General features: G+C 34.9%; 1 protein-coding gene across 3 annotated transcripts in view; it reads right to left on the bottom strand.

The window, feature by feature from the left end:
* Nucleotides 1-5128: 5128 nt before the first annotated feature.
* The window catches only part of LOC137631966 (zwei Ig domain protein zig-8-like), an 87020-nt gene continuing 69212 nt past the window's right edge, over nucleotides 5129-22936 (bottom strand). For all 3 annotated transcript variants that reach the window (XM_068363954.1, XM_068363952.1, XM_068363953.1), the window contains exons 2-7: nucleotides 13200-13322; nucleotides 11034-11245; nucleotides 10347-10557; nucleotides 8628-8755; nucleotides 7983-8157; nucleotides 5129-5678 (exon numbers count right to left, since the gene is read on the bottom strand). In XM_068363954.1, the coding sequence (XP_068220055.1) occupies nucleotides 5491-5678; nucleotides 7983-8157; nucleotides 8628-8755; nucleotides 10347-10557; nucleotides 11034-11245; nucleotides 13200-13248 (963 nt within the window). In that variant the 5' untranslated portion in view covers nucleotides 13249-13322 and the 3' untranslated portion in view covers nucleotides 5129-5490. The remainder of the gene's footprint in view (nucleotides 5679-7982; nucleotides 8158-8627; nucleotides 8756-10346; nucleotides 10558-11033; nucleotides 11246-13199; nucleotides 13323-22936) is intronic.

The raw sequence follows: 22936 nt of genomic DNA, 5'->3' as shown, positions 1-22936 counted from the left end.
CTGCTCAAACTCGTTAGTTCCTTAGATGACTGCAATCTCACTATCCTTGTGAGCTAAGGATGGGGGTTTAGGGGAGCCTATAGGTCTATCTGCGAGTCCTTAGCAGCCTTTCCCTGTCCCTCATTGGTCATAGCTTGGGTGGAGAGGTGGCTGGGCGCTGATCATATTAATATGGTCAGAGTCTAGGGCAGTCCTGCTTGATAGGGCAATGTCACTGTCCCTTGCCTCTGCCATTCATGAGCGGACTTTAAACCTTTATGTCGGAGGAAAACAATATAGGGAATTGAGATCCGTAATCAATATTCGCAGAATTTCATGGACGAATTATTAATATTATCATTATAATTATTTCTTTTTTATTATTTACATAACAGAGTTTATAATAATAAATGCAAGAGAGGTTGGCATAAGGTTAAAAAGAGGGTCAGTAGCAGAATTCTGATAATCGAAATTATTAAGATGTAAATGGACTTAGAATTTGCCGAAATTTTTTTTGGAGGCTTTAATGAATATAACAAACGGACCTAAAACAAAATATTTCAAAGTTAAACTTCATATATATATATATATATATATATATATATATATATATATATATATATATATATATATATATATATACACACACACACACATATATATACATCTATATATATAATCTATATATATATATATATATATATATATATATATATATATATATATATACACACATATATATACATCTATATATATAATCTATATATATATATATATATATATATATATATATATATATGTGTGTGTGTGTGTGTGTGTGTGTGTGTTTACATTTTCGACATCAGAAAAAAGATGATCATTATTTCTAAGTATTACAAGAAGGCTACAGTAGACAGCTTGACCCCAGGTTATAACTAACCAATCTTTTAACCCGGATATATTGGAGAATACACAAGACAATACTATAACCAATCTTTTGAAAGTCGAAGTCAAGAACTCAATGCTAAATTTGTATATTCTTCGAGTTCCCTAATCACGTATGCCAGATTAAATTTGGCTTGAAACGGCGAACCGCCCTTATTTACAAGTAAACCTCTTTTGCAAGTACCCAAAATGAGGGGTAAATCACTCCCTCCCCCATAGATTTGCACATCCTGTCGCTCCATCATCTCTTTCCTTTCTACTCACATTTCCGTTCTCTGTAACACTATTTGCATAGAGGGTAGCGTTACGACCGGCCAGAGAGCTCGCTTAGTTAAATGCAGTGGAAGTTTATAGACTGTACGGAAAGGTCGTGTAAGTCATGATAATCTTTTTGGGAAGTATTTTAAAGTTTTAAAGGTCGCTCATGAATGGCAGAGGCAAGGGACAGTGACATTGCCCTAGCAATCAGGACGATACCCTAGAGACTGACCATATATTACGTGATAAGCGCCCAAGCCTCCTCTTCACCCAAGCTAGGACCAGGGAGGGCCAGGCAGTGGCTGCTGATGACTCAGCACATAGACCTATAGGCTCCCTAAAACGCCCCCATCCTTAGCTCACAAGGATGGTAAGGTTGCAGACACTAATGGCACTAACGAGTCTGAGCGGGACTCGAACCCTCGTCTGGCAGATACCAGACAGAGCCGTTACCAATCAGGCCACAATATATAAACTTCCACACAATAACACCAACAAATGCAGACGTTTCTTATCCACTGCAGGACAAAGGTCTATATGGTAACGTCCCTTACTGGAAATCGCCAGACTGGGGTTTCAGTCCCGCTGAAACTCGTTAGCTCCTCTGGTCGCTGAAACCCCACCATCCTTGTGAGTAAAGGATGAAGGGTTTGGGGGAGCATATAGGTTTATCTGCTGAGTTATCAGCAACCATTGCCTGGGCGTCCTTGGTCCTACCTTGGCTGGAGATGGGGTTAGGCGCTGATCACATGCATATATGGTCAAACTCTAGGGCATTGTCCTGCTTGATAGGGCGACGTCACTGTCTCTTGCCTCTGTCATTCATGAGCGGCCTTTAAACATGTCATTATTCATGTCTGGGGTTTGGCCCGTTTTCATCACCACGCGGATTGAACAACAAGAAATGCAGTCGTTTCTAATCTACTGCAAGACAAAGGTCTCAGACATGTCCTTACTTATGTCTGTTGTTCGGTTAGTTTTCATTATCACGTAGGCCACTGCGGATTGGTGATGGTGGGAAATTTTCGTCTGATCGCTCACAGATAACATACCTAGTATAGGTGGCCCTGACTAGTACACCTTTGCTAATCATGGTGATACACAAAACCTTTATACCCTTTCACCACGTTAACGTATCTCCACTCACACACACATATATATATATATATATATATATATATATATATATATATATATATATATATATATATATATATATATATATATACATGTATACTAACAGTTCAACAATTATATATGAAAACTTAGGAGGAATATCAGATCAGGTGTATTAATCTGACCTAACTCTGGCGCACACATCGTATCGGTTATTTCCTCAAAGAAATCTCTTTGTAACATATAGAAAATATCTTCTCCCGACAGTAGGAAGGCACTAACAACCTAAGTTAAACTAGCACAGCACTTACCTATGACACCCTTCATTTCCGGACCTCACTCTATGGCTCTCTCTAGACAGACAGGCAGGTGCAAACTTCGAAGGTGACACTAATGAGGATCCATCGATCATGACTGATGACTGAAGGTCAACTACTTCACCTGTGGCGATTTAAACACTGATGCAGAAACCTGTGCTGTTTTGAAGACTTCGCCTTTTAGCTGTTCAAACGACTAACTGATCGGTAACCTGCTGAGCCGTTAAAAGTAAACAAAAGCTTCTTCTTCTTTCGATTCCTTTCGATTCGCAAGCGAGACTCCAGAAGCCACGAAAACTACACTGTTAAAAATTTTGCCGTAAATAAAACGGTAAAAATCCTGGAATAAATGTTGCCAGATATTTACCGTTTTAAATACGGATATATTGACGTAAAGGAGTGATATTACGGTCACTACTCTGTAAAATATAATAACAAAGTATGGTAAAATTACGGTCGTCTGTATTTTACTGAAATACGGCTGAGAACAGTGTACGTCGAATGGAGCGGCTGCAAAGTGTATCTTAAAAAAGTAGATGGTTTCTACTAATCCTTAGAGGAGATTAGAAAATACCAAGACTATCCTATTCTCTAAGCCTTGGAAAATACCTTAGCAGACGTCTCCAATACTCGTACCTCCTACGATTTCTCACCATCCTCCTTGATTTGATTCGGAATACTCTAAGGGCAGGATCGAGCCCTTGTCTTACTCCATGTTAGAGCTGTACTTCCTGAAATACTGTACGAGAAGTCCAAGCACTACAAATACTGTACCATTCTGAAATTGCTTTATCTTGTGTGAGTGATTACCTTCTCAAAGAGAAGAAGCACGTCCTATATGGTGCATAATATATATATATATATATATATATATATATATATATATATATATATATATATATATATATATATATATATTTATATATATATATACATATATATATATATATGTATATATATTTATATATATATATATATTTATATATATATACATATATATATATATATGTATATATATTTATATATATATATATACATATATATATACATATATATATATTCCAATCTGAACAAAAGAAAAAACAAAACCCGGATTTAGACGTATTCATCATAATCAATTCCGACAGTCTTTTTTTTTTTTATCAATAGGGAAACGGTACATTTCAGTCCTCAGAAAGTCTTAAACGAACCAAATAGCGAGGCTGAATTGATTTCGACTTTATAAAGGGAAAAGGATAAACCAAGTTCTCTGTCGACTCCCACATATTTTTACATTTCTTATTATATCATTTGTTGATTTTCTTGTAATTTGAAATAAGATACTGTTACAAAAACAACATAGGAATAGCTAGTATAGTTTTTTTGGTTAATACTAAACAAATAAAATTATATTTAGTTATTAAAGAATGAGAACAAATATTTCAAAATATTTTTGAGTGTATGTCGGTGTGTTTATATTTAAAGGTTGCTAATGAATGGCAAAGGCTAGGAACAGAGACTGACCATACATATGATCAGCGCCCAAGCCCCCTCTCAATCAAGCTAGGACCAGGGAGGACCAGGCAATGACTGCTGATACTCAGCAGGTAGACCCATAGGTTCCCCAAACCCTCCATCCTTATCTCATAAGGATAGAGAAGTTAAAGACATTGCAAGAATCTATCTAGATTTTGCGTGTCTTGAACCCCTGTTCAACAGAGTGCCAGCAGGGTCGTTTCCGATAGGCTGCCACAGCATATGGATAGTATAAAACTAGGTAATTATACAACAACAACAACAACAACAACAACCACAGCAATGGCATTCATTCATTTAAAAGTTTTGCGTTATTTGCAAAACCATACTCGAAGAAAATATTAAAAAAAACTCTAAGGGATCTACTCCACATCTTTCACATTCAGCGCCAGCGTTAATCACATTTTCTAATCCGTAAAATTAAGATCCAGTTATTTGTTCACAAAACCCAAGCTTACCTGCACCTTCGAAGACTGCCACGCCAAATTTCACCCTTTTTCCTTTCATGTGTTTCCAAATTATAGTTTTGTAGCGTTGATGGAAGAAATCTAGTATGGGCGTCTTTCCTGTTTCACCAATACGCTGGCATAATGATTCTTCATAAACAGGTACAATAGATTTAAGGATAACTTTGCTAAACCTTAAATACGAGAACACTAGCTGGAAAGTCCTGTACCTTCGCATCAGGGGCTTTATTTCGTGTAATTTTCCAGCCGATTCTATCCTCATGCAAAAGCAATTTGCTTCAAGCGGATGATTGGTAAACCCTCCCACTAGAGAAGATTTGAGCAATCACATGGAATTGTAGATACAGACACTCTCTGATAGATTATTACACTAGTGGCTGATTCATTTCGAAGGTGTTTAAGCTATTTATATCATCAATATAAACGGAGAAGGAATAATATATTTTTATTTTTTGGTAGAAATACTATAGATTAAAAGATTACAGTACACTTAGATAACCACAATAGATTACATTCCAGATCTAGAATGTTTTTTTTTTTCTATTTGCTGAAATGATGATTATAATTTCAGTTCCAGATTAGACAAAGGAAGTCGCATATACAAAGGGGGGGAAGAGACCGTCTATAACGTCCATTACATCTAAGAAGATTATTTATAGTCACCGTGGTCCTAGATTTCACACGTAGAAAAAAGTTCATCTTGTACAAATACTACATTGAATCCAAATTCACCACCCGACAAAATCTATACACAGGTCATCTACTGTACTTCCAATCTCACATTTATTGTCTGTATCAAGCCAGCGACTGCCATTACTGACTGACTGACATTGCGAATTCGCCACGTTTGCAGTTGGAAGTAGGAGGTGACTGCAACAGTCGGGGAATTAAGAGAATGGCGAAGTCCCTTGTTTTTATCTGTAGGTGAAGGGGGAGAGAAACTGAGAGAGGAGGCACCACTGGACGACCTTAGAGAGGTTCAAGTCGTTCTCTGATGTAGCGAGGAAGCAGAAGGCGGCGGCAGTCAGGACACTGAAGATTAACGTACTGTGGGATGAAGCTGCGCCATTCGTCGTGGTTTTCATGGCTTCTGGAGTCTCACCTGCGAATTGGAAGAAGAGGAAGCGTTTGTTTACTTTTTAGGGCACAAGGAAATATGATTGATTGACTTAGTTTTATTTATGTTAAAGGGGAAAAGGGGGAGGCCCTTAAAAAGAAGAAGAAGAAGAAGAAGAAGAAGAAGAAGAAGAAAAAGTGTTTGTTTACTTTTTAGGGCAGAAGGAAATATGATTGATTGACTTAGTTTTATCCATGTTAATAGGGAAAACGGGGGGGGGGGGGGGGTTTGAAGAAGAAGAAGAAGAAGAAGAAAAAGAGTTTGTTTACTTTTTAGGGCAGAAGGAAATATGATTGATTGACTTAGTTTTAGTCATGTTAAAGGGGAAAGGGGTGGGGGGGGGGTTAAGAAGAAGGAGAAGAAGAAGAAGAAGAAGAAGAAGAAGAAGAAGAAGAAGAAGAAGAAGCGTTTGTTTACTTATTAGGGCAGAAGGAAATATGATTGATTGACTTAGTTTTATTTATGTTAAAGGGAAAAAAGGGGGGGGGGGTAAGAAGAAGAAGAAGAAGAAGAAGAAGAAGAAGAAGAAGAAGAAGAAGAAGAAGAAACGAAGAAAAAGAGTTTGTTTTCTTTTTAGAGCAGACGGAAATATGATTGATTGACTTAGTTTTATTCATGTTAAAGGGGTAAGAAGAAGAAGAAGAAGAAGAAGAAGAAGAAGAAGAAGCGTTTGTTTATTTTTTTGGGAAGAAAGAAATATGACTGATTGATTTCTTTCAATTCACATTAAAGGGGAAGGGGGTTAATATATAGGTGGTGGTGATAGCGATATGTAATTTGATTAAATGTGAAAATGAATAGTGACTGAATCAGCTGTTTGGATGTTTTAAAGAATAAGGATTTGCTTACTTTGTAAGGCAGAAGGAAATATAGCTGATTGACTTTATTTTTTCATGTCAAAGGGTTAATACATAGATGATCATGATTGTGATAGTAACGATATCAAGTAAAATGACTAAATATGTAAAAGAAAAGCAACTGAAACGGCTGTTAGTCGGCAGAAACATATTGATATTACTGAATTGAAAACAAACCTCTCTTTGTACTATTTGATAAATTTAAGGAAAGTAATTTTTTTGCAGCATATTTGATAATAATGACTGTTTGAATATATCTTTGAGAAATGTCTAGTGATTGATGATATCCCTTGCAGTTTGACTTTTATTTTCTTTGTTGTTTAGAAGAATCGACGTAATTAATGAAAATAATTTTCAATATTCAAAATGGTCTTCAGACAATATTCGTAAATGTATCATGTATTTTATACAAAACTTTTGCTTTTTACAATATATGGCATATTTGTAACTAATGTCGAAATAGTGTACAATCAGTTGTTTACAAAGTGTGTTTGTTTTCTTGATAACTATAATAATTCATAAATAATATATATTATGCATTTCACAGAAGAATTTGTAGTTAAGGTTCTAGAGGAACCAAACATATATTCATCATCATCATCATCTCCTCCTACGCTTATCTACGCAAAGGGCCTCGGTTAGATTTCGCCAGTCGTCTCTATCTTGAACTTTTAAATCAATACTTCTCTAATCATCATCTCCCACTTCACGCTTCATAGTCCTCAGCGATGTAGGCCTGGGTCTTCCAACTCTTCTAGTGTCTTGTGGAGCCCAGTTGAAAGTTTTTGAGCTAATTTCTCTTGGTGAGTACGAAGAGCATGTCCAAACCATTTCCATCCACCCCTCACCATGATTTCATCCACATATGGCACTCGAGTAATCTCTCTTATAGTTTCATTTCTAATCCTGTCCTGCCATTTAACTCCCAATATTTTTCTGAGGGCTTTCTTATCAAATCACCAATACAAAAAATAAATTTCTCTCTAAATTATCCAAATTGAAATATAAAAGAATAAATCTATAGAAGAGGCTCTTTAGCTTTGGTAAGCAGGTCTTCTAGGAGAAGGACACTCCAAAATCAAATCATTGTTCTCTAGTCTTGGGTAGTGCCATAGCCTCTGTACCATGGTCTTTCACTGTCTTGGGTTAGAGTTCTCTTGCCTGAGGGTACACTCGGGCACACTATTCTATCTCGTTTCTCTTCCTTTTGTTTTGTTAAAGTTTATATAGTTTATATAGGAGTTATTTATTTTAATGTTACTCTTCTTGAAATATTTTATTGTTTTCTGTTTCCTTTCCTCACTGGGCTATTTTCCCTGTTGGAGCCCCTGGACTTATAGCATCCTGCTTTTCCAACTAGGGTTGTAGCTTAGCATTTAATAATAATAATAATAATATCTAGGAAAACGAATAAATCCTTACGGTTCCTTACTTTTAAGAACATGCACCATCACGGAGACCTTTCTGGCACTGGCTGGTTTGCAAGAATATTTGCCAGAATCCAACAAGGTGGCGTTATGCACCAAGAGAGAGGACCTCGTCACTTCTCCTTTGTGCTCTGTGTCCACCTGAATCTCGCGTCCTCCTTTCCTACCGTAGTTCACCAGCTGCGAATGGGAGTATAATTTTGATTACCTTTGAAAAAAAAAAAAAAAAAAAAAAAAAAAAAACACCATCTCGTAGCCGATAATTTAATTATCATTAGAAACAGACAGGATATAAGGAAGCAGAATTAATATACAATAATTTCTAAGTATGTAGTAAAAAAAAAACTTCCTTTAACTATTTCCAGGAACAAATAGAAAATGATAAACGAGATTAACATCTCGTAGCAACCAATAGAATTAAGGCATCGACTTAACAAACATTTTTTATTTAACTCTTTAGGAAATGAACAATAAACAAAGTCGTAAAGAAATGTTATAAATATCACATATTAGTAAGCAATATGTTTCTAAATTTATGCAAATCTCTGTAAACAAAAAAACAAACTAAGATCTCCAAGTTATGAAAAACTAGAAAAAAAAGAAGACAATCTATAAGGAATAATAAGAAATACACTAATACGCAGTTTTACCTTTTCCCTGTGATACCACAGAATGAATTCCGGGGGTGTGGGGCTGAAATGAACCACGCAGGTAAGGTTAAGAGTGCTGCCCTTGTCTAAGTAGACGTTGGTGTCTCCCAAGAGTTCAGCTGATGGCGCTGTGAATCGAAAGAAGAAGAAGAAGTTTGTTTATATTGTAAAGAAGGAAATATGACTGACTTATTTTATTTCTTTTGTCGTGTTAATAGAGTGAAATATACAGGTAATCGTGATGGTGATAATGATGATATCAAGTAAAATGATTGGATGTGAAAGAGAATATTAGCTGAAGAAATAAACGTTATAATACACTTGATGTGGGTAGAGGACATGATTATGTCTTCATGCTCTCTATACGTATATACACCTGGATACAGATAACATACACAAACACAAACACACTTACACATTTATCGAATTTTATGAAAAACATATTATTTATTTTATACTGGTGTGTGCGACCCGTCAATAATGACGGCTAAATGTTTAGATTCATTTGCACATAAACACACACGGACCCTCCCCCCACCTCTCACCACGGTATGACTAATCGCTCTCCCCCTACCCGAGGGGCGAGGAGAGTTCAGCGTGACCGAAAATAATTACATACATATATATATATATATATATATATATATATATATATATATATATATATATAAACACATATGTGTGTGTATTTATATATATGCATATATATGTGTGTGTGTATTTTTATATAAATATAAATATATATATATATATATATATATATATATATATATATATATATATATATATATATATATATATATATATATCCAGACACTTGCTATCTATTACAGGGGACATTGTTAAAGAACAGGGTCTTGTTTATGGTTTGTATAATAATGCTATTTATAAAAAAAAAATTATTTAAAATTTTTTTTGGCGTTTGAAAAACAATGTACCGAGGAAATATCAGATAAATTATATAAAGTGGCTGAATTTGATAAAGCTTTCTTCATCAAAATTTGATTTGCTTTCGTCTTCTAAATCTTCCAGTAAAATGTAGAGAGCTAAGTGACAAGACACATTTCTTGAAGAGGTCGGATTCTCTTGCAGAATTAAGATAACAAGAACTCGGTAATAATTAATGAAGAATTCCAGCCCAGCGGAGTGAGGATTTCCTCACGAGAGAGAGAGAGAGAGAGAGAGAGAGAGAGAGAGAGAGAGAGAGAGAGAGAGAGAGAGAGAGAGAGAGAGAGATTAAAACCTCACAATACTGAGGTAAAGAGAGAGAGAGAGAGAGAGAGAGAGATTAAAACCTCACAATACTGAGGTAAGAGAGAGAGAGAGAGAGAGAGAGAGAGAGAGAGAGAGAGAGAGAGAGAGAGAGAGAGAAAGGGTCTTTTTTTCGCATGACTGTCAACAAAAAATATTTTAGTTTGTTCGCGTGGTAATAAAAGCTGAGTGGTGTATATTTTCAAGAAACTCTCTCTCTCTCTCTCTCTCTCTCTCTCTCTCTCTCTCTCTCTCTCTCTCTCTCTCTCTCTCTCATGTTTTTCAAATTATTTCTGGAGCTAGCTTTGATTCCTCACTTACAGCCCCAGTCATACACCTATCTTTTTACCTGACGTTTTATCTCTCTCTCTCTCTCTCTCTCTCTCTCTCTCTCTCTCTCTCTCTCTCTCTCTCTCTCTCTCTCTCTCTCTCAAGCCATAGAGCAAAAAACCAACGCAAACAACTCACTGACAACTTCCAGTTTGACGCTGATGGCGGTCACAGGCTTCGTGGAAATAGAACACTCGTAGTAGCCGGAGTCCGAGGGCTGGGGGTGCCGAAGGACAAGGACCCAGTCTCCTGAAGAAGGGTCTCTATGGGCAGAGAACCTCTCGTCGTTAGTGAACGAAAAGGAGCCCACAGTGAGGACGTGTAGGTCCTTATGTCGGATCCAGGATACCTGGTGGAAAGAGAAGTTAAGACTCAATAGATTAATGTTTTTTATTATTTCCTTCAATTTGTAAGTCAGTCACATGATAAAGATATTTATAATAATAATAGTAATTTAATTAAGCCAAGTTTCTCCTTGGCGTTAATAAATGCTTAAGACTTTCTGCTGTAGTCTAATGTAACAACAGCCAGTTTATGTAGTCGGAAGTTTTTTTTTTTTTTTATGGCGTTAAAAAAAGTTTGCCTTTTTTTGTTGTAGTCTAATCTAGCAATAACAAAATTTTGTAGTGGGAGAAAGATATTTAGCAATGTATTATTAGTGCCAAATTATTTACAAACAATTTAGGTCCATCAAATTACAAATTAGATCATTTTCAATGTTTTGAAGGCACTAAACCTACTATCATCTTTATGACGTAATCCAATCTCTAGCATATTCTAAAATTTCCCACTTCACTCATTCACCTAATCAACCCAAATACTTACAGATTTGGCCCCTAGGTTTCTGGCTTTACAGGGAATGTGAGCAGGAGTCCCAACGGCAGCCAGGACTGACTTGGGCGTATCCTTGGCGAAGTGTGGTTTTCTGGGAGGAGGTGACTCCTCGCTCTCCTCCCAGATGTCTCTGCTCTCCACCGAGTCGACTTTGTTGTGGTTTGGTTTCCCGCCAACTTTCCCGTTGACAGACCGCATATTAGCTAAAAAAAATTGGTCAAAATTAATGAATAAATGAATGATTTGAAATTCTCTGGCGTCCTGACATCGAAGGTCATTGACGCCAAAATTAATGAGTGAAGGGAGAAGGATACATAAATAATGGGACAATAACAAATCAATGAATGATCGCTTGGAGAGGTTTTATGAAAGCTATATAAAAGTGCAAATAAAAAAAATGCTTTTATTATTATTATTATTATTATTATTATTATTATTATTATTATTATTATTATTACTTTCATTATTAATATTATTATTATTGATTATTGATAATAATAATAATAATAATAATAATAATAATAATAATAATAATAATGAAAATAATAATGATAATTTATTATTATAATTTTCATTATTATTATTATTATTATTATTATTATTATTATTATTATCATTATTATTATTATTATTATTATAAAAGTGAAAAATAAAAATTTGCTAGTTTTTTTTTTTTTTGGCGTCAAGGCTAGCAAGACTATAAATAGCAGGACTATAGATCTAACGTCATAATAAATAGCACGAATAAAGAAAACTGGAACGAGAAAGAGGACTGATACAATATTAGCATATCTCGAATTATTATGGCAATAATTTTCGGTGGAAATTAAAGTCAGGAAGATTATTGCTAGCAAGAGCTTTTGAATGTGGGAAGTGAGATGGTTTGGAGTCTGTAGGGTGACGGTTGAGAAAAGGGAGGGAGATATTAAAGATTCCGCCTCTCTTTTGATTTATATCCTTATGAGATTTTATTTTGAACGCTTTAGTTTAATTATAATTACAATTTAAATATTTCAAAGAACTTCAATTCGTTAAAGAGCATTTATGGAATACTAAAGGTTATTGTAATATTCAAACTGTTATATATTTTGAATTTTTTTTTATTGCAATATCAAAACTGTAACATTTTGAAAAAAAAATGATTGGAAGAAAATTATTTGATTATAATTACAATTTAAATATTTAAAAAAACTTCAATTCATTTAAGAGCATTTAGGGAACACTTCAGTTTATTGCAATATCAAAAATGTTACATATTTTGAAAAAAAAAAATCATTGGAAGAAAATTATTTCATTATAATTACAATTTAAATATTTAAAAAAAAATTCAGTTGATTAAAGAGCATTTATGGAACACTAAAGGTTATTGCAATATCAAAACTGTTACATATTTAAAAAAAAGGATTGGAAGAAAATTATTTCATTATAATTACAATTTAAATATTTAAAAAAAATTCAATTGATTAAAGAGCATTTATGGAACACTAAAGGTTATTGCAATATCAAAACTGTTACATATTTAAAAAAAAAGGATTGGAAGAAAATTATTTCATTATAATTACAATTTCAATATTTCAAAGAACTTCAATTAATTAAAGAGCATTTATGGAACACAAAAGGTTATTGCAATATCAAAACTGTTACATATTTTGAAAAAAAAATGATTGGAAGAAAATTATTTCATTGTAATTACAATTTAAATAATTCAAAGAACTTCAATTAGTTGAAGAGCATTTAGGGAACACTAATGGTTATTACAATATCAAAACTAACATATTTTGAAAAAAAAAAAAATGATTGGAAGAAAATCATTTCTTCATAATTACAATTTAAATATTTCAAAGAACTTCAATTCATTAAAGAGCATTTATGGAACACTACAGTTTATTGCAATATCAAAACTGTTACATATTCAAAAAAAAAAGATTGGAAGAAAATTATTTCATTATAATTACAATTTAAATATTTCAAAGAATTTCAATTCATTAAAGAGCATTTATGGAACACTAAAGGTTATTGCAATATCAAAACTAACATATTTTGAAAAAAAAAAAAAAATTGACTGAAATAAAAATCTCTATATCTCTCCTTCCAGTGTCTATATTTCATCATCCCTCAATGGATCTATGGCAGGAGAGGAAGTCCTACGAGACTTACCGGTGATGAGGAGTAGGAAAAAAGCTTGGAGGATCCTAGAGCTTATCATGTCGGTGACGCTCTGAGCTCTATGGAAGAGGACGATTTATCTCCGGGATTTCTGGTTCTAAAAGCAGCCGTCGTCTGCAAATGGAGAGATGAAATTTATCTTCGTTATCAAAAGCATGGTTTTTTTTTTTTTTTTTTTTTTTTTTTTTTTAGTCTGGTCTGTGGTTGGGGTAGTTGCTTTGGGTGGGGGGGGGGGAGGGGGAAGCGTTTTGTATCTTCTGGGGAATCGTAGAAAAAAAAAAATTCTTAGTCGGTAAGGAGAATACGTTTTGTTTGCTAAATATTGAAGGCTTTGTGATAGCTGAATATATATATATATATATATATATATATATATATATATATATATATATATATATATATATATATATATATATATATATATATATATATATATGTATATGGATAAATATCAACACAACATCGTGTTCAAATAGAAATAAATTTCTACCTCATACTTGGGATCGAACACTAGCCCCTTCTAATGAAAGGCCAGGTCGAAACCAACCATGCTACGAGAGCCCATAAAAGGCTCCTTTTATGGGCTCTCGTGGCATGGTTGGTTTCGACCTGGCCTTTCATTATAAGGGGCTAGCGTTCGATCCCAAGTATGAGGTAGAAATTTATATATATATATATATATATATATATATATATATATATATATATATATATATATATATACACAGTATATATATTGTATTTTGTACCTTCCAGGGAATCGGTTTCCGAAAAAGAAAAAAAAAAAAACGTAAAACATGTTCTTGGTCAGTAGAAGAAAGACGTTTTGTTTGCTAATGATTGGCGTTGAAATGTTAGAGGCTTTGGGATGGCTAAAAAATATATATTAATTTTATTTCGCATTTTGTACTTTCTGGGGATTCTTAAGCCCCCCCCCCAAAAAAAAAAAGAAAAAGAAAAAAGGTTCTTGGTCAGCAGAAGAAGACCTTTTGTTTGCTAATGATTAGTATTGAAATGTTAAAAGTTTTACGATAGCTGAAAATATTAACTTTTTTTGTAAATTGTACCTTCTGGGGAATTGGTTACAAAAAATAAAAAATAAAGAAAAAAATTCTTGGTCAAAAGAAAAACGTTTTGTTTGCAAATGAGACGCTTTGAAATATTGGAATTAGATTTTCTTTTCCTCAAATATACAACGACCTGAATGAATCTATATTTTTTTTTTTTTTTTTTTTTTTTTTTTTTTTTTTTTTTAGAATATTACATCAGCATTCTTTTCATCTCTGAAACAATATTTAAGTTTAGATACCATACGGAAAATATCATGAGGAAACATACGGCCTAAACTGTGTAAAATAATTATTTCTTAGAATTTTAGAACGGCAGATTTTTTTAATTCTTATTGTGAAACTATATTCAAGCTTAAGTACTATAAGCGAAATTTCCTGAGCAAACATACGGTTTAAATTGAATATCAAAAGGCTAAAAAATAATTTCTTTAAAGTAATCTGTTCTATTAGAATGTAATCTCCGTAGGTTTGTAAGGAATTAAAGTTATCTTTAGTAGAAAATAATAATGAAAAAGCTTTTTTTTATAAAGATTGGATTCCCTTCAAAATACTTCCTCCAAATTTTTATGGGTAAATATACCAAAGAATTTCAGCAAAATTGTTGGACTTTACCTTCCAATACTTGATTTACTGTATATAGCCAAAAAAAAAAAAAAAAAAAAAAAAAAAAAAAAAAAAAAAAAAAAAATCATCACAATCCCCTGCACTTAAAAATTTGCCGTAAAAACGGTCAAAATCCTGGAATAAATGTTTCCAGGCGTTTACCGTTTTAAAAACGGATATATATATATATATATATATATATATATATATATATATATATATATATATATATATATATATATATTTATATATATATTGACGTAAAGGATTGATATTACGGTCACCAATCCGTAAAATATAATAAGAAAGTATGGTAAAATTACAGTCGCCTGTATTTTACTGAAATACGGCTGAGAACAGTATATTATTAATCAAAATAGTTCATCTTGATTTCCCTGAATAAGAGCCTCACTGTCTTTGGAATATATTACGTGTCAAATGATATTTTCCAATTAGTGGAGTGGGGGGTGGGGAGGGGGCTTGCTGTATTGGCAAAATAATCTTACGTATTTTAGTGAATCTTTTTGGAATAAGGGTGCAAGCCATATAACCTTTGCAACTCTGGTTGCAATTCCTCTTAGTTGACTAACAAGCAAAGAACACTTTGCTTATGTCAACAACAAACATTTTTTTTTTTTCATGTATTTCCAAATTTATCACTCTATCAATTCTTTTTATGCTCACAGTGTGAAATGTTGAATGTTTTCGAACGAACATGATAAAATGACTGTGGAGGCCCTGTAGAGAGTAATGTTCCCCTGCTGTATAAGACCAGAAAAACTGCCCTTAAAATAAGTAAATAAAAATAAGGTACATAGTAAATTCATTTCTATTTTTCATTTTTTTTTTTTTTATTCGTGTTCAATAACTTCACTCCACTTCCATAAGATTAAGTTTGCTGAAAAATTCGCTCATAAAATCCCACCTTGGCTTCCACTTCACATTATATTCAATATCAAATATTTAAATGAATCAATAATTTCAGTCTGCTACACTCAAAATCCATAGCTCCTTACTTATTCACATTCACTCTCTTGGCCTTACTTTTCGTCACATCTATTCTCAACACTTTCTAACACCATAATACATAAATTCATTCTACATGATGTACATGAATGTATGTTTAGTAAAGTTGGTATATTGTGTATGTGAGACTCAAAGTCATCTTGGACTTGAGTTCGAATCTGATTTGAGGATTGAAACTTTATTATTTATTCTTTTATATAAATAATACTTGGATTAACATTAGAATCTATCTCAGATAAAAAGAGTTTACAAAATAATCTAAATTGACATGAAATAGAGTTTTCTTGGAGACTATGCTTGAGTTCTTTAGTGAGAGGAAAGGTTTCCTAGTTGGTGTGCAATTGTAACCAATAAGCTCTTTTATATTACATCAGCTTCAGGGATTAAACATGATTCTTTTATTATCGGGTTTACAGATACAATCACACATGCATGTACAAACACACACACAATAACAAATGCAGCCGTTTCTAGCCCACTGCAACAAAGGCCTCAGACAAATCCTTATTCATGACTGAGGTTTGATCAGTTTACATTACCACGCTGGCCACTGCAAATTTAGTCTGATCATTCACAGTACACCAACCTATACTCAATTTTTTTTAATGAGGCGCATTTGCACCGACTCGCAGCGGTGCCCTTTTAGCTTGGAAGAAGTTTCCTGCTTCCTGATTGGTTACAATTATCTTGTCCAACTAATCAGCGAGCTGGAAACGTTTCCGAGCTAAAAGGGCACCGCTGTAAGTGGGTGAAAATCTGCCTCGCTAAAAAGAATTGAATATAGTATGGGTGACCCTGATTAGCACAGCTTTGCTGATCATGGCTCTACACAAACTACCCCCCCCCCCAATCATAAATTTCTGTAATCAGTCTGTATGTATTTTGGAACTCTCAAAATCTCAATAAGTAACTATACTGACTGTATTGATGGCTTTCTAAGATATCTTAAAGCACTAAACCATCTGTCGAACTGGAAATGATTTAAAAGCTTTCGAATTTTATTTACACCCTCCTGTTGCCAAGAGTGCTTTCTGGTGTTCTTGTAGGAAACCTTCGGAAAACATTGGCTGGTTCTGATACTCCCTCGTAGCCCAACATCCGGGTTTTCAAATAACGAGGCCCCTGCAACATTTAGGGCACCTGGGTCCCAAAGACGTCTCACCTTTGTTTACAAATAATTCAGGAGAACAAGTAGGTGGGCCATTGATCTTTTTGAATTTGAACGTGTATATCTGAGTGTTTGTGTGTTCGCATACTTGTGTGTGTTTGTGTTTGTCTGTGTCTTTGTGTGAGTGTGTGGTAGAACAGAAACAATAACACCTAAATAGAGTATATTGTCATTATGTCATACGCCCAGAATATTGACATATGTTAGAATGATCGCTTTAGGAGAGAGAGAGAGAGAGAGAGAGAGAGAGAGAGAGAGAGAGAGAGAGAGAGAGAGAGAGAGAGAGAGAGAGAGAGAGAGAGAAGGTAATGATAAATTTACTTTTTCCCCATTTCTTACAATGGAATGAAAGGAACTGATGTAAATCATGTGCTTTTTGGCTAGACTGTAAAATATGATGCTATGAAATAGATATTCATGAGACTTGTAATGGGAATTCAGCATTTTCTTAACGGTCCGTTTTAAACCACAATATTTCCCTGTGCTCGGTGAAAAATAGGAAGATTGCACACACGCAGACACACACACACACACACACACACATATATATATATATATATATATATACACACATAATATATATATATATATATATATATATATATATATATATATACACACACACACACATATATATATATATATATATATATATATATATATATATATATATATATATATATATATTTATATATGTGTGTATGTAACTTACGTGTACATTCTTCCTATATTTTACCAAGTACACACACACACACACACACACACACATATATATATATATATATATATATATATATATATATATATATATATATATATATATATATATGTATATATATACCATACACCTATTTGACTTACTATAAGAAACTGTGCGATAGGATGACAAAGTCTACTTCATTTACGCATATACAAATACATACACATATACATATACAGACATTTTCTATTCATTTTAATTCCAAGTAAGAGAATAATGAAGAGACTCGAAGGATTTCCCAGAGCTTGCCTGACATTTCCATAGCCGTGCCGATGGAAATGCGCCACTGGGTCCTCAGGAGATTTCAGACTTTCTCATTACTCATTATTTTTCTAACTCACTTTGCAGAACTGTCACTGATTCCCTTTCTCTCGCTTCCTGATATTTCTCGGAAATGAAGCAGGGCGCTCGTCAGCTCTTTTGCGGATTTTTTAGTTGTTTTTTTCTGATATTTTTTGGTTTTTATCTTTTTTTAAAATTTTGGGTTTATCAGGTGGCATAGCGAGTCAGATTTAATATATGAAATATGTTATTTTTTCATCTATCATTTTCGCTGGTCACGTAACACAGAGGCAATTGTAAACACTGGTCATATCTCAACAAGAACAACAACAACAACAACAACAAAACCAAAGCAGCCGTTTCAAGTTCACTGCAGGACAAAGGCCTCAGACATGTTAATTCAGTGTCTAGGGTTCGGCCAGTTTTCATCATCACGCTGGCCACTGCGGATTGGTGATGGTGGGAGACTTTTGTTTGATCGCTCACAGCAAACCAACCTAGCATGGGTGTCCCTGACTAGTACAGCTGTGCTGATTATGGCGATTGACATGTCTTTATTCATGTCTAGGGTTTGGCCAGTTTTCATGACAACGCTAGCCAGTGTGGATTGGTGATGGTGGGAGACTTTTTTCTGATCGGTCACAGCAAACCGATCTAGTATAAATGGCCTTGACTAGTACAGCTTTGCTGATCATGGCGATAGACATGTCCTTATTCATACTGTTTGGCCAGTTTTTCTCACAACACTGACGATTACGGATTGGTGATGGTGGGAGACTTCGTTCTGATCGCTCAAAGCAAATCAACCTAATTTAAGTGTCCCTGACTAGTACAGCTCTCCTGCTCATGGCGACACACATAATTTAACCCCGTTAAGGTATCCCCTTCTCAGAAAGAGTAGATTCCCTGAATAGTACAGCTTTCCTAATCAAAACGATACACAAACCCTTTCAGCCCGCTAAGGTATCCCCTTCTCAGATAGAGTAGATTCCCTGACTAGTACAGCTATGCTGATCATGGCGATACACAAACCCCATCACCGCGATAAGGTATCCCCTTCTCAAAAATAGTAGATTCATTGACTTGTACAGCTATGCTGATCATGGCGATACACAAACTCTTTCACCCCGCTAAGGTATCCCCTTTCTCAGAAAGAGTAGATTCCGTGACTAGTACAGATATGCTAATCAAGGCGATACACAAACCCCATCACCGCGATAAGGTATCCCCTTCTCAAAAATAGTAGATTCATTGACTTGTACAGCTATGCTGATCATGGCGATACACAAACTCTTTCACCCCGTTAAGGTATCCCCTTCTCAGAAAGGGTAGATCTCCCATTCCTCTAGATGGGAGGTACTTGTCAGAAATGTGCGCAGTAGGGCTTGGCTGTTATTTCGCGTCTCCAGAGATTAACAGGGCGTGAATTAATAAGGAGTCTTCTCTCTCTGTCGGATATACAGTTGCAAATGCTGTACTGGCAGCGAGTCACCAATTGGATTTCTCTGGTGTTTTCGCCGGCAGTTAGTCTGAATAATTTCTGAGGCTAGACAAGAGAACTGTTTTGGTTTTAAACCATTATGTGATTATAGAAGATAGCTTTACGGTTGTTCTTGTTGTTGTTGTTGTTCTTCTTCTTCTTATTGTTATTATTATTATTATTATTATTATTATTATCATTATTATTATTATTATTAGAAAGCCATAACACAAGTTGGATAATCATATTGTGGCGCAGCGGGAGGCAACAAAGGATAGAATATAGCGGAAATGATATGACCTATTTTTTCAGGTGAGGGTGCTGGTACAACACACAAACATACGCTACTGGGGTCTAAGCGATGCCAGGCAGGGCAGCCAGTCGGGACTATGGTCCACCCCAAAAGCCAAAGCAAAGTCCTTCAAAAGAAGGCAACCGTGTTAACCCATACGAATGGGAAAACAACACGCTAATAGAAGAAGAAGAAGAAGAAGAAGAAGAAGAAGAAGAAGAAGAAGAAGAAGAAGAGATGTCTGAAAGCTTGGTGGTATTGAGAAGGCAAGGAAATACTCTTGCAGTAAAACATGCTAGTAACAATAACGAATTAAGATGAATACGGAAATATAGATTGAAAATAGATAGGGACATAGAATAACAGTAAGTAGGATAAAAAAATTGAATGATAGAATGAGACTTATGTCAGCCTGCTAAGAAAAATAAAAAGGAACTGCACTAGGTCCTAACTTCTGGAGTTTCAACGGCTGGGAAGATCCTCCTATAATTTGGTATTAGTTGGAATAATGGTTCTAAAAGAGTTTGACAATATGCCTTAAAAGAGTAAGTCCAAGACTTATAATCAACACTGGCGATTCGATGAAAATGTATTCAGATTTATAATGCCATTTTCAGTTTTTTTTCTATATCTATTCTTTGTTAGTTACATTACGATACGTCAACTTATGTAGGTTGACACATGACTTCATAACTCACTAGCCAAAAATTATGAGCCTGACACATGACGTCATTGTTCCCTGGACAATAGTCAGGAACCTGACACATAACGTCATTGCTCTCTGGACAATAGTCATGAGCCTGACACATGACGTCATTGCTCCCTGGACAATAGTCAGGAACTTGACACATAACGTCATTGCTCCCTGGCCAATAGCCATGAGCCTGACATGACGTCATTGCTACCTGGCCCATAATCATGATCATGGCATATGACGTCATTGCTACCTGGCCCATAATCATGAGCATGACATATGACATCATTGCACCCTGGCCAGTAACCATGTGTCTGACATGACGTCAATACTCCCTGTCCAATAGTCATGAGCCTCACACATGATATTACTCTCTGGCCAATAGGCATGAGCCTAACACATGACGTCATTACTCCCTGACCAATAGTCATGAGCCTAACACATGACGTCATTACTCCCTGGCCAATAGTTATGACCCTGACACTTAATGTTATTGCTCCCTGGACAAAGGTCATAAGGTTGATAGTGGTTTTGTATAACCTGGGGAAAGGAATAATCGTGGAAGATCTGAATATAAGGGATGACCAGAAGGAAACGAATGAGCTGTTCAATAGATGATGCCGAAGATTACTGATAAAATCTATAATTACAAAGTCAAAATCAATAAAAATGTAATTCAACAATTTAAGATACGAGGCATCTGCAGATAGAATAAAAAAACTAATAAATATATTTCTTTATCAGCACAAAAACATCTCCCAAAATTGATTTAAACACTGTTATTATACTAACTTTAGTGCAACTGAAGTAGGAATCGACCTGAGGACAAATAGAATATAATATTTTAAAAAGTTCTTTGCAGTTAATGAACCAATGAACAACTTAAATTACCTTAGTAAATAAAATTTCTTTTCCTGACCAATATATGTTCACCAAATATCGTTTAGAGGATTATGCTTATAACACTGAGTTTTAAATCTCTGTTACTTTTTAATTACCCTCTATTTCTAATCTTCACTAAAATCAGCACAATCATATTTCTAAAAATCGAAAAACACCCTTTAGCTCTTACAGAGAGGAAAGAATATAACGAAAATCTTTTCGAAAATTTCGGCCGATTTTTTCGAAAATTTCGGTCGAAAATTATTTCGAAAATTTCGGTCGAAAATTTTTTCGAAAATTTCGGTATATCCTTTATGGAGTCTGAGTCAGTTTAAGAGAAACCGAATGTTTACTCCCTCGGTGCGTCCACCAAACTTTTTGTTTATTAATTGGACTTCAAACATATGTGGTGGTCTCTTTCTTGCAGTTGAAGTTACCACTGCCAAGTGGTGTTGCGTGCTGTGAAGTGTGACGAGAGAGACTTGATGGCAGATAAGTTCTCTGAACAAGATTTTTAAACTTTCCCCTCCCCTCATATTCTCTCTCTCTCTCTCTCTCTCTCTCTCTCTCTCTCTCTCTCTCTCTCTCTCTCTCTCTCTCTCTCTGTATTGTGAGGTTTTAATCTCTCTCTCTCTCTCTCTCTCTCTCTCTCTCTCTCTCTCTCTCTCTCTCAGTATTGTGAGGTTGCAATCTCTCTCTCTCTCTCTCTCTCTTTCTCTCTCTCTCTCTCAGCATTGTGAGGTTATAATCTCTCTCTCTCTCTCTCTCTCTCTCTCTCTCTCTCTCTCTCTCTCTCTCTCTCTCTCTCTCTCAGTATTGTGAGGTTTTAATTTGTCTGTCTGTCTGTTTGTCTCTCTCTCTCTCATTACCTCAGTATTGTGAGGTTTTAATCTCTCTCTCTCTCTCTCTCTCTCTCTCTCTCTCTCTCTCTTAGTATTGTGAGGATCTAATTATTCTCTCTCTACCTCATTATTGTGAAGTTCTAATATCTCTCTCTCTCTCTCTCTCTCTCTCTCTCTCTCTCTCTCTCTCTCTCTCTCTTTACCTCAGTATTGGGAGGTTTTAATCTCTCTCTCTCTCTCTCTCTCTCTCTCTCTCTCTCTCTCTCTCTCTCTCTCTCTCTCTCTCTCTTTACCTCAGTATTGTGAGGTTTTAATCTCTCTCTCTCTCTCTCTCTCATTATTATAAGGTTTTAATCTGCTCTCTCTCTCTCTCTCTCTCTCTCTCTCTCTCTCTCTCTCTTTACCTCAGTATTGTGAGGTTTTAATATCTCTCTCTCTCTCTCTCTCTCTCTCTCTCTCTCTCTCTCTCTCTCTCTCTCTCTCTCTTTACCTCAGTATTGTGAGGTTTTAATTTCTCTCTCTCTCTCTCTCTCTCTCTCTCTCTCTCTCTCTCTCTCTCTCTCTCTCTCTCTCTCAGTATTATGAGGATCTAATCTCTCACTCTCTTCTTTTCTCTTCTTTCTCTCTCT

This window comes from Palaemon carinicauda, chromosome 40 (assembly GCF_036898095.1).
Source record: "Palaemon carinicauda isolate YSFRI2023 chromosome 40, ASM3689809v2, whole genome shotgun sequence".
In the NCBI taxonomy this organism is placed as follows: Eukaryota; Metazoa; Arthropoda; class Malacostraca; order Decapoda; family Palaemonidae; genus Palaemon; species Palaemon carinicauda.
Note: the sequence above shows the minus strand (reverse complement) of the source record. Positions and strands in the feature narration are given on the sequence as shown.